This window comes from Lucilia cuprina, chromosome 6 (assembly GCF_022045245.1).
Source record: "Lucilia cuprina isolate Lc7/37 chromosome 6, ASM2204524v1, whole genome shotgun sequence".
NCBI classification, from domain to species: domain Eukaryota; kingdom Metazoa; phylum Arthropoda; class Insecta; order Diptera; family Calliphoridae; genus Lucilia; species Lucilia cuprina.
In genome coordinates this window covers 8917935-8938291 of record NC_060954.1, presented here as the reverse complement: position 1 = coordinate 8938291, position 20357 = coordinate 8917935, and the positions used below count along the sequence as shown (strand labels likewise).

The following is a 20357-nucleotide window of genomic DNA, read 5'->3' as shown; positions in this document are numbered from 1 at the left end:
CCACAACAACAACAACCAAAAACAAAATAAAGCTTTTCTTGTAACTTTTTATTAAGTTCATTTAATAACAACAACCAAAACAAAAAAACAACAACAACAAACTCTTTTTTCCTTTAAACAAACAAATTTGACAAAAATCCACAAACAAAAATGTTATAAAACAACAAACAAAAGTAATATATATATTTAACAACAACAACCAACCAACAAACAAACTATATTTTACTTTCATTCAAGTTTTGTTTATGAATTAGTATTTAAGTCTGTAAAGCTCTGCTTGTAGAAGAAATCAATAATAAATGATTAAATAAAGGAAAAAGTACTAAATAAATAAAAGAAAAACAAAAAGTTAAAACTTTCACAAAAACAACACACAAAAAACAACAACAAAATTGTTTTTTTTTTATTATTTCAAGGCAAATGGTAAGAAAAAGCTTTGCTGCGTGAGAGTGAGAGAGATGAAGAACACGCAAAGTAAGTATATTTTTACCGTTAAATGTCAATGTGAATTAGAGAATGAATTGACAACACTTGCAAAATAAGAGTTACCAAATAAGCAAGGTTGCCATATGAACAGTGGGGAGAAATGAAATTAATAAGTTAGTTAGTATGTTAGTTATTTAGTTATAGACTAAACAATAGACATATACTATAGACTCGACTATAGACTAGACTTTAGATTAAATTATAGACTAAACTATAGAATAGACTTTAGATTAGACTGTAGACTACACTATAGACCTAGCTATAGACTAGACTGGACTAAACTATAGACTAGACTGCAGACTAGATTATAGACTAGACTATAGACTAGACTATAGACTAGACTATAGACTAGACTATAGACTAGACTACAGACTAGACTATAGACTAGACTATAGACTAGACTATAGACTATACTATAGACTAGACTATAAACTAGACTATAAAATAGACTATAGACTAGACTACAGACTAGATTATAAACTAGACTATAGACTACACTATAGACCATACTATATACTAGACTAAAGACTAGACTATAGACTAGACTATAGATTAGACTATAGTCTAGACCATAGACTTGACTATAGAATAGACTATAGACAAGACTATAGACTAGACTATAGACTAGACTATGGACTAGACTATAAACTAGACTATAGACTAGACTATAGACTAGACTAAAGACTAGACTATAGACTAGACTATAGACTAGACTATAGACTAAACTATAGTCTAGACTATAGACTAGACTATAGACTAGACTATAGACTAGACTATAGACTAGACTATAGACTAGACTATAGACTAGACTATAGACTAGACTATAGACTAGACTATAGTCTAGACTATAGACTAGACTATAGTCTAGACTATAGAGTAGACTGTAGACTAGACTATAGACTAGACTATAGACTAGACTATAGACTAGACTATAGACTAGACTATAGACTAGACTACTATAGACTAGACTATAGACTAGACTATAGACTAGACTATAGTCTAGACTATAGACTAGACTATAGACTAGACTATAGACTAGACTATAGACTAGACTATAGACTAGACTATAGACTAGACTATAGACTAGACTATAGACTAGACTATAGACTAGACTATAGACTAGACTATAGACTAGACTATAGACTAGACTATAGACTAGACTATAGACTAGACTATAGACTAGACTATAGACTAGACTATAGACTAGACTATAGACTAGACTATAGACTAGACTATAGACTAGACTATAGACTAGACTATAGACTAGACTATAGACTAGACTATAGACTAGACTATAGACTAGACTATAGACTAGACTATAGACTAGACTATAGACTAGACTATAGACTAGACTATGGACTAGACTATAGACTAGACTATAGACTATACTATAGACTAGATTATATACTAGACTATGGACTAGACAATAAACTAAACTATAGACTAGGCTGTATACAAGACTCTATACTATACAAGACTTAATACTAGACTATAGACTAGGATATAGATTAGACATTAGACTAGGCTATATATTAGACTATGGATTAGAAATATGACTATAGGCTAGACTATATACTAAACTATAGACCAGACTATAGACCAGACTATAGACAAGACTATAGACCAGACTATACATAGACAAGTTTATGATACTCAAGGCGATAATTTTATTAACGAGATTATAATCTATAAATAAATACACTATAGAGGAGTTTGTATATATATAACTACTATGAATAAATTCCAGTCCAACGACCTGATCTCAGAATAAACTAAAAAAAGTGAATGAATGTTAAATTTTCCTTCCCCACTTTCCATCTTTCTTAATTGAAGAATTTAATTTATTTGTATTTTAAATTAGAATACTTATAGTTACCATAAATCTAGGGCAATCACTAGCTTATTGAAAGCTCGAGCCTTGTGTTACTTAAAACCTATAGTTATTTTTTCTTATTATTAAGTTAGCGGTTGATAGACAACAATATTTAAATTGTACAACAAAAAATCACACTTATTTCTGGGCACAAGATAATAAGAATAAACCTGCACGTTTGACTGCATTCAAGTACAAGAGTTTAAAATTTTATGATTTGTTTTTAAGTTTTAAAATCTCTTGTAGTTTTTGTTGTTTTTGGCAGTTTTCTTAAGAAATTAAATAAAATGTTAGGTAAATATTTATACTAATGATGTGTCAACAAATAATAATAGATATGTATTAAAGTTTCCATGAGAAGATGAGATAGGAATGGGTATGTTTAGCAGGTGAAAGATAAAAAAGTGATTAAGTTGAGTTAACATATAATTTGCTACTTATCTAACGAACAAACTAACCAATAACTAAGTAACTGACTAACTAACTAACTAACTAACTAACTAACTAACTAACTAATTAACTAACTAACTAACTAACTAGACTATAGACTTGACTACAGACTAGACTATAGACGAGACTATAGACTAGACTATAGACTAGACTATAGACTAGACTATAGACAAGACAGTAGACCAAACTATAGACTAGACGATAGACTAGACGATAGACTAGACGATAAACTAGACTTTAGACTAGACTATAGACTAGACTATAGACTAGACTATAGACTAGACTATAGACTAGACTATAGACTAGACTATAGACTAGACTATAGACTAGACTATAGACTAGACTATAGACTAGACTATAGACTGGACTATAGACTGGAATATAGACTAGACTATAGACTAGACTATAGACTAGACTACTAACTAACTAAAGATTAGACTAAAGACTAGTCCAAAGACTGCAGACTAGACTATATACTAGAATGTAGACTAGACTAAACACATGATTATAGACTAGACTATATACTACACTATAGACTTCACTATAGACTAGACTATAGACAAGACTACAGACTAGACTAGACTATAGACTAGACTACTAACTAACTAAAGATTAGACTAAAGACTAGTCCAAAGACTGCAGACTAGACTATATACTAGAATGTAGACTAGACTAAACACATGATTATAGACTAGACTATATACTACACTATAGACTTCACTATAGACTAGACTATAGACTAGACTATAGACTGGACTATAGACTGGAATATAGACTAGACTATAGACTAGACTATAGACTAGACTATAGACTAGACTATAGACTAGACTATAGACTAGACTATAGACTAGACTATAGACTAGACTATAGACTAGACTATAGACTAGACTATAGACTAGACTATAGACTAGACTATAGACTAGACTATAGACTAGACTATAGACTAGACTATAGACTAGACTATAGACTAGACTATAGACTAGACTATAGACTAGACTATAGACTAAACTATAGACTAGACTATAGACTAGACTATAGACTAGACTATAGACTAGACTATAGACTAGACTATAGACTAGACTATAGACTAGACTATAGACTAGACTATAGACTAGACTATAACTAGTCTATAGTCTAGATCTATTTCCAAATACCCTTATTGCGGAACAGCTTTACATTCTAATTTAAAGCCAGAGAGCACCATAGTAATTTCAATAACTGCAGTTTAAACTGCAGTCTCTAATCTCTACATTAAACCTCTCTCTTTCTAGATCTACTTCCTAGTACCTTTAAAGTCAGAGAGCCATAGCAATTTCAATAACTGTAGTTTAAACTGCATTCAATTATCTCTACATTAAACCTCTCTCTTAATCATAAAGATATTTCAAATGCGCTTTCTATTTACTCTCCGTTAAAACCTATTTAATTAGTCAAAGTACTTACCAAAGACAAATATTTGTTTACAAATCATTTGAAAGGTAAGACACAAGATCAAACGACCTTTTACTCTGGAATAATATTTACTCAAAAAACGAAAAGGTTTAGAACTAATATTTTCTTATCTTGAAAAATAAGAAAATTTCTTTTAATTTAAAAACAAAAATTAAACTATAAAAACCTAGACAACAGCATTTTAAGATAACAGTTGATCTTGTACAACAGTAGGCAAAACATTTAAATTAAAATGTCCAAGTTTTCACTAATTATAGTGGCTTTAGTCGCCATAAGTTTGGTGGATTTATCCATGGCCATACTCTATGTGCCAAGACTGCAGACTAGACTATATACTAGAATGTAGACTAGACTAAACACATGATTATAGACTAGACTATATACTACACTATAGACTTCACTATAGACTAGACTATAGACTAGACTATAGACTGGACTATAGACTGGAATATAGACTAGACTATAGACTAGACTATAGACTAGACTATAGACTAGACTATAGACTAGACTATAGACTAGACTATAGACTAGACTATAGACTAGACTATAGACTAGACTATAGACTAGACTATAGACTAGACTATAGACTAGACTATAGACTAGACTATAGACTAGACTATAGACTAGACTATAGACTAAACTATAGACTAGACTATAGACTAGACTATAGACTAGACTATAGACTAGACTATAGACTAGACTATAGACTAGACTATAGACTAGACTATAGACTAGACTATAGACTAGACTATAACTAGTCTATAGTCTAGATCTATTTCCAAATACCCTTATTGCGGAACAGCTTTACATTCTAATTTAAAGCCAGAGAGCACCATAGTAATTTCAATAACTGCAGTTTAAACTGCAGTCTCTAATCTCTACATTAAACCTCTCTCTTTCTAGATCTACTTCCTAGTACCTTTAAAGTCAGAGAGCCATAGCAATTTCAATAACTGTAGTTTAAACTGCATTCAATTATCTCTACATTAAACCTCTCTCTTAATCATAAAGATATTTCAAATGCGCTTTCTATTTACTCTCCGTTAAAACCTATTTAATTAGTCAAAGTACTTACCAAAGACAAATATTTGTTTACAAATCATTTGAAAGGTAAGACACAAGATCAAACGACCTTTTACTCTGGAATAATATTTACTCAAAAAACGAAAAGGTTTAGAACTAATATTTTCTTATCTTGAAAAATAAGAAAATTTCTTTTAATTTAAAAACAAAAATTAAACTATAAAAACCTAGACAACAGCATTTTAAGATAACAGTTGATCTTGTACAACAGTAGGCAAAACATTTAAATTAAAATGTCCAAGTTTTCACTAATTATAGTGGCTTTAGTCGCCATAAGTTTGGTGGATTTATCCATGGCCATACTCTATGTGCCGGCCCAAGAATGGGCTGATTATAAAGTAAGTATTGTAGAAATAATAAAATTTTCTAAAAATATTAATTTAAATTTCTACCCTTAGGCCGCCTATAACAAGGACTACACCAACTCTCCAATCACCGAGGCTTATGCCCAGTATTATTATGCCTACAACAAGAAAATGATTAAAAAACATAATGATTTATATGATCGTGGTTTAAGAACCTACAAATTGGCCATTAATCAATTTAGTGATATGCGTTTTATACACTTTAATGCTCTCTTTCCTTTGGCTAGTTCTACGGCAGAATACCACGACAAACCGCCGCCAACTGTACAAACCGCTGCACCCAGTTATGATCCTCGAATGATGGGTTTAAATGCAAAAGTAGAAGATCAAGGTCTTAAGTGCAATAGCGGCTGGGCCTATGCTGCGGCTAAATCCATAGAACTTTTTCGAACCGTGCAGAAGGGCAATATGAATCCCGATTCGTTATCAGCACAAAATTTAATAGATTGTGCTGGTCGCTCATCAGCCTGCAAGAATCAGGTACCCCTGGCTGCCTTTAACTATTTAACCGAACATCAAATGGATTTACATTTGGAAAAAGATTACAAAAATGACAATGAACAAGCACAACCCGGCATGTGTACACCACCTAGTGGCGCCCAACATTTGCCGGTGGAAACATTAACCGCCTATTCGAAAATTAAAAATGGTGATGATGAAGCATTGAAAAGTTATGTTTCCGCTGGCATGCCTGTAGTGGTGGAATTTAATCCTTCGTCGTTTGAATTTATGCATTATTCAGATGGTATTTTTCAACCGCCCACTTCGCGCAAGGGTTCACATTTTATGGTGGTTATAGGTTATGGTAACGATAAAACTACCGGCATGGATTATTGGCTATTGCAGAACTCTTTTGGCACTACTTGGGGTAAAGAAGGTTTTCTGCAATTACATCGTACACCAAATTCTAAACTGGCTAAAAATGCTATATTCCCCTCGGAATAGTTTTGAGTAAAGACAATGATAGTATTTTACTTTTATAAAATTATTTGTATTTTTTAATAAAGTTAGAAAAATTATTAAAAATAAGTAAAGTTCTGATTTTTCTGCCGATCTCTCGGATCGTGTTAAATATCTTTGGCAAGGGAATGTAAATATCCTGTTAACAATTTCGATTTCATTAATTTCAGTTCGAGTTCAGTTCAGTTCTAGTTCTAGTACAGTTCTAGTTCACTTCTAGTTCAGTTTTAGTTCAGTTCTAGTTCAGTTCTAGTTCAGTTCTAGTTCAGTTCTAGTTCAGTTCTAGTTCAGTTCCAGTTCAGTTCTAGTTCAGTTCTAGTTCAGTTCTAGTTCAGTTCTAGTTCAGTTCTAGTTCAGTTCTAGTTCAGTTCTAGTTCAGTTCTAGTTCAGTTCTAGTTCAGTTCTAGTTCAGTTCTAGTTCAGTTCTAGTTCAGTTCTAGTTCAGTTCTATAAACTGGATTATAGACTCGATATCCTCGATGTTGATGAAAACCTTTATAGTCTCGTCTATGAACTCGAAAGGCCTGTAAACTCGATGTATTATCCCATATAAAAACTCGACTGTAGCCACGTCTATAAAAGTATAGTATTGATGATGGTCTTGTGTAGAATTTATTCTATCACCTTTTCTATAAACTTGCCCATAAAATTGACTTCAGGATCTATAGTCTCGTCTATAAATTCGACTAGAAACCCATCTATAAATTCGCTTAAATACTCATCCATGCTTTCGGCCCCTTGATATTTTGCCTAGAATTTTCAAGTCTAATAACTTCTTACCATTTCTTATAAAACCACTTAATCTATTTGTGTAAATAACCATGAGCGTACATATTTATTTAACATTCACTCATAATTTCAATGGCAAATTAGATTACATTTTAACACTTTTTTTTTGTAAAGTCTATCTAAAGTAAATTGGGTTAGAATATGTTGTTTTTGTTATTTTCTATTTTGTGGGTGAAATTTAAACAAATACAAGATAAAAGAATTAAATTTAGATAGAAATTTAGAAACAAATTTTTTTAAGAAAAAGTATAAAAGTCTTGTTAAGTGCTAAAAGAAAAATCAGTTCATTTCGATTATTACTTTGGATTACACTTAAAACGAGGAGAAATCTGTTTGTGGATTACTTTAGAATATAATGGCCAGAATAACGTTGTTCATGTTTGCCATAATGGCGATGTGTTTGGTGGATTTGTCTTGGGCTATCAATCATGTACCGGCTAATGAGTGGGCGGAATATAAGGTGGGTAAAAGATAATATTAACCATTGAAAATTTATTTATTCCCTTAATTTTAGGCAAAATATAACAAAGACTATACCAATAGCGATATTACTGAAGCCTATGCTCAATATTACTATGCCTACAACAAACGCATGATCGACCGTCATAATGCACGTAACTCTACAACCTATACATTGAGTGTCAATCAATTTACGGATATGCGTTTTATACATTTTAATGCCTTATTCCCAGTGGCCATGGAAACAGGACCATCTTTCGATTCTCCCTTACCTTCAGTACAGCCAGCTTCTCCCTATTACGATCCTATAAATGATTTTGGTTTCACCTCAAACATAGAAAATCAAGGTACTAAATGTAACAGTGGTTGGGCTTATGCTGCTGCCAAATCTATTGAACTTTTCCAAGCCCAACAAATGGGCAATATGAATCCGGCCCCCTTATCGGCACAGAATTTCATTGATTGCGCTGGTCGTTCTGCTGCCTGCAAGAATCAAGTACCCCAAGCAGCCTTCGACTATTTGACACAATACAATATGGATTTGCATTTGGAAAGTGAATACAACAATAACAATACTCTTGGCGAACCAGGAATGTGCACACCCATGGGTCAATTGGTAACAAATTTGGGTTCCTATTCACGTCTTACCGATGGTGATGATGAGTCTTTGAAGGCTTATGTTTCTAATGGTTTTCCCGTGGTTGTGGAATTCAATCCCACTTCTTTTGAATTTATGCATTATTCGGAGGGTATTTTCCAACAACCCTCAGTGCGTCAGGGTTCTCACTTTATGGTGGTTATTGGTTATGATACAGATGCCTCTACTGGCATAGATTATTGGATATTACAGAACTCTTTCGGTACTAATTGGGGTGAAACGGGTTTGATAAGAGTCGCTAGATCACCTACCGTAAAATTGACTAAAAATGCCATCTTTCCCACGGAGTTAGCTTAAGTCTACCGATTGCTTAAGTAGTTTTAGTAATATTTATTATATTTTAATGTATTTTTTTATATAAAAATAAAGTAAAAAATGTTTTTTTTTTAATAAAAAAAGTAAAGACTCGTCGATAAACATGTCTTTAGTATTGAATGTTAACTTGTTTATTAACTTGGCTAAGATACATATATTGATAGTCCACAAATATGGCTGAAGATTTATACATTAACTAGTCTATTCATTTGACTAGAATCTCGTCTGTCAGCTCATTTATAAACTTATCTAGTAACTTGTCTATAGTATTTAAAAACTCGTCGAAATTTTCGTTCATAAACTAGCCAAACTAGTCTCATCTATAAAGTGCAACAAATTAAAGTCTAGAATCTCATCTAAACGTATATCAACAAACTCGTCTAAGTTTTGAATCGATTTATAATCTCGTCTATAAACTAGTCTCATCTATAAACTGAAACATATTCAAGCCTAGAATTTCATCTAAACGTTTATCAACAAATTCGTCTAACTTTTGAATCTCGTCTATAAACTCGTCTTAAAATTCATCTATAAACTGAAACACATTCAAGTCTAGAATCTCATCAAAACGTTTATTAACAAACTCGTCTAAGTTTTGAATCGATTTATAATCACGTCTATAAACTAGTCTAAAGTAGTCTCATCTATAAACTGAAACACATTCAAGTCTAGAATCTCATCAAAACGTTTGTCAATAAACTCGTCTAAGTTTTGAATCTATTTATAATCTCCTCTATAAACTAGTTAAAGTCTTATCTATAAACTGAAACACATTAAAAACCTAGTATCCCATCTATACGTTTTTCAACAAACACGTCTAAGTTTTGAATCAATCTATAATCTTGTCCATATTCTTCTAATCTGTAGTGTCGTCTTTATAACGTCTACTTTTTAGATCGATCTTCAGTCTCTTATTAAAAGTCGTCTAAAGTCTCATTTCTTTTATAAATTATTCTATAGCTTTTTAACTTGTCTACAAGATTTTAAATCGACTACAGTATTGTTTATGAACTCGTCTGCAGTCTTATCTATAAACTCGTCTAAAAAACATTATATAGTCTCGTCTATAGATGACACTTAAACTCGTCTAATATTTATGTTGTCTAAAAAAATGGTAGATGCGACTGCAAACTCTGTATTAGTCTAATCTAAATACACATCTATAGATTCGCCTATCGACAAATTGATAAACATATCTATAGACCCGTCTATAAACATATCTGTTGATTCGTCTACGATCTCCCTAATTTAATTATATAAACTCGTCTATAGTGTTGTATCGAAAATGTTGTTTACAAATCTTCTGTAGACTCGTCTACAAACACGTACCTAAAATAAAGTGCTTTATAAGTTATACGTCTATAAATTTGTCTATAAATTGTCTCGTCTATAAATTTGTCTACATACAACTCTATTTAATGGTATAAACTCTTCTATATTCTTGTATAAAACTCGCCAATTGTCTCTAATATCAAGTTGTCTAAATACTCTTCAATAATCCTGTCCATAAACTCGTCAACAGTCAATAATCCTGTCCATAAACTCGTCAACAGTCATATCGCGTCTAAAAACTCTAAGTTGTCTAAACACTTTATTGTATTGTTTAAACTCGTCAATGGTCTTGAATATAAACTTGTCGTATCAATAGTGTCGATATACTGTGTCAACAGTGGCCTTTAAACCCGTCTATAGATTGAAAGAAACTACTTTTTAAACTCATCTATAAGCTTACCTATATATAAACTCGTCTCATTAAACTCGTCTAAACGACTCGTCCATAGTTGTATCATAAATAAAGTCTTTTATAAACTAGTCTAAAGTCACGTGGATAAAATACTATATTGTCTTGTGTATGAACTCGTCTACAGTCTCCTTTGTATAATTGTATAAACTCGTCTATATTCTTGTATATAAATTCGCCAATAGTGTCTAATATGAAGTTGTATAAATACTTGTCAATAATCCCGTTCAAAAACTGGTCGACTGCCATATCTTGTCTAAAAACTTATATAAGTTGTCTAAATACTTTATTGTATTGTATAAACTCGTATATAGTCTTGAATATAAACATGTCTTGTCAATAGCGTCGATATACTGTGTTCATTAAATCCGTCTATAGGTCAAAAGTAACTACTCTGTAAACTCATCTACAAACTCGCCTATTGTATTGTATCAACTCGTCTATACTATTGTATATAAACTCGTCTCGTCAATAGTATATTTAATGGGCTTTATAATCTCGTCGATAAACTGTGTCAACGGTGACTCGTCTAAAATCTCGTCTCTGATCACGTTTATAGTCTCACCTGGGAACTCGTCTATAGTTAGTATTTTATAAATTAAGTCTCGTCGATTAACTACTATATTGTCTCGTCTATAAACACGTCTACAGTCTCCTTCTATATTCTTCTATATAAATTCGCCAATAGTGTCTAATATGAAGTTGTCTAAATACTTGTCAATAATACCATCCATAAACTCGCCGACAGTGATATTTTTTGTCTAAAAACTTATCAAAATTCTCGTTATTAGTCACGCCCATGAACTGGTCGACAGTCCTAAGTTGTGTAAAAACTTATCTATAAGATCATCTATAGTCTTCTTTAAAAGAAAACTTGTCTATAATCTTTACTATTGTTTATTAAATCTAACAGATTTTAAATTTGTTCGACAAGTCATTGTTTTGTTGTTGTTGTACATGTCCAATCCGTGGTGTACGTAAATATTTATTTTCCATTAACAACAACTAAAACATTCATTGTTTAAATATACCGATTTTCAATTCAAATAAAACCTTTTTTCAAAATCAAACAAACACACGTACTGTTTGTTTATACAAATTTTGGAAGAACCTTTGACAACCGGTAGCTGGTAAGTAGTGAGAAGCCTCTTACTGAGCTAAACGCAAACAGAGGCGAAAGAACAAACAATTATCATGATTGTACAACACAGGTACAACACAGGTACAAACGAATAACTTTCGTTGCCTGTAAACTATTGAATATTCGTTTATTCGAATCGATTTTCCATTATTTTAATGTTTGTTGTTGTTTAGTGTACTAAAAATTTAATCGAATAATTTTAATCGATTTTTATACATTTTCAAACATATTATCAAAATTGATAGAATTTTATTAATCTATTACCCGAATAATTTTAATCGATTATTCGTAAAAGTTAAATTTTTGCTTGAAACTCAAAAAATTAAATGTAATCAATGTCATAAACATATTTGAACGAAATAAATAGTTTTCGCAAACATTTTCGTTAGTTTATTCGAATAATTTTAATCGATTAATCGAATATTATTAATCGATTAATCGAATAATTTAAATCGTTGTTTGGTTAAAGTGTAATTTTTTCCTTGGAATGCAAAAATATAATTTCTTTCAATTTAATGAATATTTTTAATCGATTAATCGGTTAATTTTGAACGAATAATTTTATTCGATTATTCGTAAAATGTTAAAAATTTTGATAAAAATTCAAAAAATTAATATGTAATCAATGTCATGAACGTATTTGAACGAAGTGAATAGATTTCATAAACATTTTTGTTTATTTAATCGAATAATTTTAATCGATTAATCGAATAATTTTAATATTTTATTCGATTAATCGAATAATTTTTATCATTGTAAATATGTTTTTTTTATAAAAAATCAAAATATTGTGTGATAATCGCTACCACAGACATATTTAATCGATTAATCGGATAATTTTGAACAAATAATTTTAATCGATTGTTCGGTTTTTTTTTTTGGAAAATTCAGAAATTAAAATCTAAATGATGGCATAAATATATTTAAACGATTAAGTGATTAAAATTAATCGAATAATTTTATTCGGATAATTTTATTCGAATATTCGTAAAAATGTTATTTTTTGAAAAATATTTACAAATTTGAAAAAAAAAATGTTTTGATGAATTTAACATAAAATGTTAATCATTAAATTGGATAATTTTTTTCGATTATTCGGATAATTTTATTCGATTAATCGAATAATTTTTTATCATTGCTTAGTAAAATTTTATTTTTTCATAAAAATCAAATATTGTATGATAAATATTATCACAGACATATTTTTTCGATTATTCGGATAATTTTATTCGATTAATCGAATAATTTTTATCCTTGCTTAGTAAAAATTATTTTTTTATAAAAATCAAAATATTGTGTGATAATCGTTATCGCAGACATATTTAATCGATTAATCGGTTGATTTTGAACGAATAATTTTAATCGATTATTCGTTAAGGTTTTTTTTTCAAAAATTCAGAAATAAAAAACTAATCGATGATATAAATATATTTAAACGATTAAGCGGTTAAAATTAATCGAATAATTTTATTCGGTTAATCGAATAATATTATTCGATTATTCGGATTTTTTTTTAAAGTAATATTTTTATTTGCTGCTTGAACCCTCTTAATGTTGAAAATTAACATCTGTTTAAGTTGACCGATCGACAACATAAAGAAATAAAAAGCGAAATTTAACACACATTTTTTTAATCGATATTATAGTTTTTTTTGCCACCAATGATTAATTAGCTAATAAAAATTATACAAAAAAGTCAACCACAAATAAAACAAAATAAAAAAAATTAACATAATTACGTAGATTCAGTCCAATTTCTTTCTAAGCAAAAACAAAACAAAAAATTGACTAAAAATAAGCAAAAGATTTCTATTGAAAATTTTAATCTAAAGAAATTAAAGTTGAAACAACTTTTAAACAGCATCTAAACAAAAACAAGTCTATGACAAATTAACAAAATATTGAAATCACTTCATACTAATTTACATTAATTAAAGAAGATTTTTTTTCGGGTGATTTTTTTTTTTTTGTTTAGTTTGCTTTGAGAAACCACAAAATAAACATTAATATTTTCTTAGAGTTTAAATTTAGTCATTAGCTTGAACATCTGCAGAGTCTATAAAAAGATTTACAAATTTGAAACAAAGTTTCATTTGTTTTAAACACGTTTAACGTAAAACAACCAAGACAACGTGTAAAAATCGAATAATTTTATTTTACCAATAAAAAAAGTTAAACATTTTTGGTGTTTTACCCCAAAAAAAAGTGAACGGATATAAACAATCAGTGAAAAACAAAAATTTTTTTGTTTACAAAGGTGTGTGTGTGTGTGTGTGTGTATGTGTTAAAGGAAATTTACTTCAAATATTTGATGTCATAATAAAATTATTATTTAATATTTATAATGATGTATATTAGCTTAAGGCAAAACTATGGAAAAAAACTACTAAAATGTTATACAAAAGAAAATGTTAAAACTATTATTAAACAAACGATATTTGTGGAAAATTACCTAAAAATAAAAATAGTTTATTTCGTATTCAATAATTTATAATAAATAAACAAATGTAAAACATTTAATTATTTGAAAATTATGTACATTACAAAACTCTTTAAAATTAAAAAGAATAAAACAGCCTAAATGTATGCTGTACATTAAAAAAAAGAGAACAAGTGTTAAGTGTCAATTAAAGGAGGTCTTATTATTATGTCTGTAATTGTTAAACATTAAGGGTATTCATGTTAAACAGATCATTAAAGATAAAAAAGAAAATGTTTCAAGTTAAGAGAGGAGTTTTGTACACGAGTTTATAGACGAATTTGTACACTGGTTGCAGACGAGTTTGTAGGCAAGTTTGTACAGAAATTACAGACGAATTATAGACGAGTTTGTGCTCGAGTTACAGACAAATTTATAGGCGAGTTGCAGACGAGTTTGTACACAAATTACAGACAACTTTGTTGACGAGTTTAAAGACTAGTATATAAACAAGATTATTGACGAGTTTATGGACTAGTTTGTAGACTAGTTTAAAAACATGTTAATAGATGAGTTTATAGACGAGTTTTTAAAACTAATAAACGATGAGTTATTAGACGAGTTTATAGACCGGACTATAAAAAAGTTTTTAGAAGAGTTTTAAAACGAATAAAGGCTGAATTAATAGACGGGAATATACACAGGATTATAGACTAATTTTTAGACGAGTTTGTAGACGAATTTGTACACGGGTTATAGACAAGTTTGTACAGAAATTACAGACGAGTTATAGACGACTTTGTGCTCGAGTTACAGAGTTGATAGGCGAGTTGCAGACGAGTTTGTACACAAATTACAGACAACTTTGTTGACGAGTCTACAGACGAGTATATAGACAAGATTATAGACGAGTTTATGGACTAGTTTTAATAGATTAGTTTATAGATGAGGGTTTAAAACGAATAAAGGATAAATTATTAGAAGAGTTTATAGACCGGACTATAGACTAGTTTTAAGCCTAGTTTGAAGACTAGTTTTTTCACTAGTTTATAGACGAGTTTGTACATGAGTTCGAGCTTAAGTTACATACGAGTTTATAGGCGAGTTGCAGACGAGTTTGTACATGAGTTACAGACAACTTTGTTGACGAGTTTACAGAAGAGTATATATACAAGATTATAGATTATTAGACGATTTTATGAACAAGTTTTTGGATAGTTAATATTCGAGTTTCAAAACGAATACAGGATGAGTTATTAGACGAGTTTTAGTTTGTGCTCCAGTTACATATAAGTTTATAGGCGAGTTACAGAGTTTGTACAAAAAGTTACAGACAACTTTCTTGACGGACTTATGGACTAGTTTTTAAACTAGTTTATAGACAAGTTTATGGACTAGTTTTTAGACTAGTTTATAGACGAGTTTAAAAACCAGTTAACTGATGAGTTTATAGACGAGTTTCAAAACGAATACAAGAGTTAATAGACGAGTTTATAGTCCGGACTATAGATTAGTTTTTAGACTAGTTTTAACTAACTTAAATAATGAGTTAACACAGTTTATAGACCGGATTATATACCAATTTTTAGACGCGTTTAAAAGCGTGTTTAGAGATGAGTTTCAAAACGAATAGAATAATGAGTTTATAAACGAGTTTATAGATTAGTTTTTAGACGAGTTTAAAACGAATTTAATGATGAGTTAATATACGAGTTTAAAGACCAGACCAGATAGTTTAGTTTTTAAACTAGCTTATAGACGAGTATAAAAACCTTTTAATAGATGAGTTTATAGAAGAGTTTAAAACAAATAAAGAATGAGCTAATAGACCAGTCTATAGACTAGTTTTTTAGACCAGTTTATAGACGAGTTTAAAAGCGTGTTAACAGTATGTTAAGAAGAGTTTATAAACGAGTTTTAAAACAAATAATGAGTTAATAGACCGGACTATAGACTAGTTTTTAGAATAATTTATAAACAAATTAATTGAAGTGTTTATGGACGAGTTTCAAAACGAATAGAATAAGGAGTTTATAGACAAGTTTATAGACCGGACTATAGACTAGATTTTACACTAGCTTTTAGACTAGTTTATAGTTTGGTTTTTAGACTAGTTTATAAACCACTTTAAAAACGAGTTAATAAAAGAGTTTATGGACGAGTTTAAAAACGATTTTATAGAAAATTAAAGTTCAAGTTTTAGACGAGTTAATGAACCATTGTAAAGCCATTTTTAGAGTTTACAGACGATTATATAGACCATATTAAACTATGTAATCTTGTCTATATAATAGATATAATTTATAGTAAAAACGAGTTTATAGACGAGTTTTTAGTCAAGTCTACAGATAAGATTGTAGACCAGATTTAGATGAATTTTCAGGCAGTATTTAGACGAGTATAAAGAAGAGTTATAGAGTTATATATGAGACTATAGATTTGAATATATCGCTGAATTTCAAGAAGAGTTTATAAAGCAGTTTATAAACGAGATTTTAGACGAATTTAAAGCGTTTCTAGTCGAATTCATAAGCAAGTTCAGAGACCAGATTATACGTTAGTTTATAGGCGTGTTCATGAACAAAATTAAAGCCTTTAGCATAGTCCATAGTTAAAGCTGTTTTGTTTTTTTGTGTAACTTGTGAACCCTCTTATTACTTTCAATATTTCGCCTTAGAGTTAATTTATTTAACTTTCAAAGTTAAAATAAAAAAATGACCATCAATATCTGTCTAAGTATTGAACTCTACACCTGATGAGTTATTTTTACTTTTTTCAAATTAATGTTTTTTTCTCTCCCAATGATGAGTTACAACTTCAACAAGTAAAACTAGTTTTAGCTAAAAAACTAAAGTTGACGTCCGTTACCCTCCATTTTTTTCCATAGCAGAAACAATATTACATTAACATACATTTGTTTGAAAGAAAAAAACAATAAAATATAATCTGTAAAAGAAATGAATAAATGTTTAAAGAAATTGTGTAAAAATGTTGCTGAAAACATTAATAAAAAACAAATTTTGTAAGCAATAAATATGCCAATACATAATGTGATGCGCATTAAAGATTTATTATTACATAAAAAAAAATTCATGCATGCTATTTGAAAATAAATAACATAATTATATGTTTGTATCATTAATAATAAATTTGTGGTAAAACCCGGAAATAAAAAGAATGTGTTGTTTTTATGTTTGAACCTACACATACTAGTTTTGCCTGCTTCTAAGACATATTAGCCTGATTATTTGGATTGCTATTAGAAAGGAGAAATCCCCTACTAAGTTCAAGTGTTAATTAACAGTTTCACAGTAACATTCAGACTTGTATTTACATACGTGGAGTTTTTTCTTCTTTAAAGTAAAATCCTGTAAAATTAATAGGAAAGAAATAGAAACGAACTAAAAGAAAGCTAGAATAGAACTTGAACAGAACAAGAATTTATAGTTCTGTTCTAGAACAAAACTACAACAGAAATAGAACAGAATTAGGACAGAATTAGAATAGAACTAAAACAGAACAGGAACAGGAACAGGAACAGAACTAGAACAGAACTAGAACAAAACTAGAACAGAACAGAACAGAACTAGAACAGAACTAGAACAGAACTAGAACAGAACTAGAATAGAACTAGAACAGAACTAGAACAGAACTAGAACAGAACTAGAACAGAACTAGAACAGAACTAGAACAGAACTAGAACAGAACTAGAACAGAACTAGAACAGAACTAGAACACAACTAGAACACAACTAGAACAGAACTAGAACAGAACTAGAACAGAACTAGAACTAGAACTAGAACAGAACTAGAACAGAACTAGCACAGAACTAGAACAGAACTAGAACAGAACTAGAACAGAACCAGAACAGAACTAGAACAGAACTAGAACAGAACTAGAACAGAACTAGAACAGAACTAGAACAGAACTAGAACAGAACTAGAACAGAACTAGAACAGAACTAGAACAGAACTAGAACAGAACTAGAACAGAACTAGAACAGAACTAGAACAGAACTAGAACAGAACTAGAACAGAACTAGAACAGAACTAGAACAGAACTAGAACAGAACTAGAACAGAACTAAAACAGAACTAGAACAGAACTGGAACAGAAGATTAGACTATAGACTAGACTGTAGACTAGACTATAGACTATAGAATGGACTATTGACTATAGACTAGACTATAGACTAGACTATAGAATAGATTATAGACTAGATTATACTAGACTATAGACTGGACTATAGAGTATAGTTTTGACTATAGGTTTGAGTATAGTTCAGATCGATTTCTTAATGCAAATTAAATGAATTCCCTTAATAATTAAAATTACATCAATATTCCCTTGCTATAAACTTATAACTTTCTAGCATATTTTTAGGCTGCTTAGGCTATTAGAATGCTGCCACATTTTAAAAGTAACTTAATATTGTGTTAAGAATATCTAATAGTTGAAAGGCAGTAGCGCCTCATGAGGTCGTTGACTCTATACCAAGTTTAATATAAATCTACATTTAATATTTGTACCAGTTTTAACTTAATTTATTGTCATTTTATTATAAAATCTAACTGTCCGATTAGCACATTTTTTAAAACATATTCTAAAACTATTTTTAGCTCCCTTCCAAACCAAATTTATTTAGAAATACAAAACAAATCTTAAAGATGTTTGAAAACTCTAAATCTAAGATCTTGTTAGTGGCGTCAGTGCTAACCAGTTTTCTAACATTGACTCATGCTCTACACAGCTTTCCCAAATTGTGTGAAGTGCGTAATTTCGATGAGTTTCAACAGCAAACGGGCAAAGTCTATAAAGATGAAAAAGAGAAACAATTCAGAGAGTCTATATTTATGGGCACGAAAGCAGTGGTGGATATGGGTAATAAATATGCAGCTTTGGGTTTGAGTTCTTTTCACATGAACCTAAATATATTGGCCGATTTGACTCACAAGGAGGTGGGCAAGTTATTAGGTTCGAAGATCACCTTTACGGGAGAGTAAGTATTTGTTTGATTCTTTGAAAAGAAAATTTCATAATTGGCCTTTTTTATTTTGGATTATAGAGAAATCACTTCGAAACATGTTAATTTTGTTACCGCCAAAACGAACACACAAAATTTACCCGATCATTTTGATTGGCGTGAATTGGGTGGTGTTACCCCAGCCGGTTTTCAAGGTTTAGATTGTGGTTCTTGCTGGTCCTTTGCCACCATAGGTGCTTTGGAGGGTCATCTGTTTAGACGTACTGGTCTATTGATCCCCCTGTCTGAACAGAATTTGGTGGATTGTGCCGAAGATTATGGCAGCATGGGTTGCGACGGTGGTTTCCAAGAATATGGTTTTGAATACATACGTGATCATGGTGTCTCTTTGGAGGCTAAATATCCCTATACCGAAATGGAAAATGCCCAATGTGGCCGTAATGAAACCTATGATAAGGGAGTATTTATAAGAGATTATGCTCGCATTAAGCCGGGTGACGAGGAGAAAATGAAAGAAGTTATTGCTACTTTGGGCCCCATAGCTTGTTCCATTAATGCTGATCTCATCTCCTTCGGGCAATACAGTGGTGGTATTTTTGATGATGATGCCTGTAATCAGGGTGAAGTTAATCATTCGGTTGTGGTTGTGGGTTATGGTACCGAAAATGGACGTGATTATTGGATCATCAAGAATTCGTATTCTTCTAATTGGGGAGAGAATGGTTTTATGAAACTCCCACGTAATGAGAATAGTTTTTGTGGCGTGGCTAGTGAATGTAGTTATCCCCTACTGTAAATGTTGCTTTGTAGTATATTATAATTGTTTTATTAAACAAAATTAATTTTAAGTTTTAAGACAAATTGTTGTTTTTGTTATAGTAATTATTTAAATTTAAAAAGTTTAGAAAAATTGTATACGAATGGAATAAATGAATAAATAGTTCAAAGAGAAATATGTTTGTTTTATTAAATTATACAGATCTGGACAAGATCATAACTAGAACAGAACTAGCCAAACTAGAAGAGAACTAGAACTGAACTAAAACAGAACTAGAAGAGAACTATAACAGAACTCGAACAAAACTAGAACAAAACTAAAACAGAACTAGAACAGAACTAGAACAGAACTAGAACAGAACTAGAACAGAACTAGAACAGAACTAGAACAGAACTAGAACAGAAC

General features: G+C 30.4%; 3 protein-coding genes across 3 annotated transcripts; all 3 read left to right on the top strand.

The window, feature by feature from the left end:
* The first annotated feature begins 5543 nt into the window (after positions 1-5543).
* Positions 5544-6703, top strand: LOC111689928 (ervatamin-B-like). The gene is made up of 2 exons (XM_023452391.2): positions 5544-5682; positions 5743-6703. The coding sequence occupies exons 1-2, from the start codon at positions 5578-5580 to the stop codon at positions 6652-6654; spliced, it is 1017 nt and encodes a 338-aa protein (XP_023308159.2). The 5' UTR covers positions 5544-5577; the 3' UTR covers positions 6655-6703.
* Positions 6704-7751: 1048 nt separating this feature from the next.
* Positions 7752-8987, top strand: LOC111689926 (ervatamin-B). Its single transcript, XM_023452390.2, has 2 exons — positions 7752-7918; positions 7973-8987. The coding sequence occupies exons 1-2, from the start codon at positions 7814-7816 to the stop codon at positions 8870-8872; spliced, it is 1005 nt and encodes a 334-aa protein (XP_023308158.2). The 5' UTR covers positions 7752-7813; the 3' UTR covers positions 8873-8987.
* A 4868-nt stretch (positions 8988-13855) lies between these two features.
* Positions 13856-20113, top strand: LOC111689925 (procathepsin L). Its single transcript, XM_023452389.2, has 3 exons — positions 13856-14029; positions 18810-19189; positions 19256-20113. The coding sequence occupies exons 2-3, from the start codon at positions 18858-18860 to the stop codon at positions 19968-19970; spliced, it is 1047 nt and encodes a 348-aa protein (XP_023308157.2). The 5' UTR covers positions 13856-14029; positions 18810-18857; the 3' UTR covers positions 19971-20113.
* Positions 20114-20357: the final 244 nt, after the last annotated feature.

Bases quoted from the DNA above. Each gene is read 5' to 3' on its own strand.
- LOC111689926 (XM_023452390.2), top strand. From the start codon at position 7,814: ATGGCCAGAATAACGTTGTTCATGTTTGCCATAATGGCGATGTGTTTG. The intron at 7,919-7,972 runs GTGGGTAAAAGA...CCTTAATTTTAG, and splicing joins ATGAGTGGGCGGAATATAAG to GCAAAATATAACAAAGACTA.
- LOC111689928 (XM_023452391.2), top strand. From the start codon at position 5,578: ATGTCCAAGTTTTCACTAATTATAGTGGCTTTAGTCGCCATAAGTTTG. The intron at 5,683-5,742 runs GTAAGTATTGTA...TTCTACCCTTAG, and splicing joins AAGAATGGGCTGATTATAAA to GCCGCCTATAACAAGGACTA.
- LOC111689925 (XM_023452389.2), top strand. From the start codon at position 18,858: ATGTTTGAAAACTCTAAATCTAAGATCTTGTTAGTGGCGTCAGTGCTA. The intron at 19,190-19,255 runs GTAAGTATTTGT...TTTGGATTATAG, and splicing joins AAGATCACCTTTACGGGAGA to AGAAATCACTTCGAAACATG.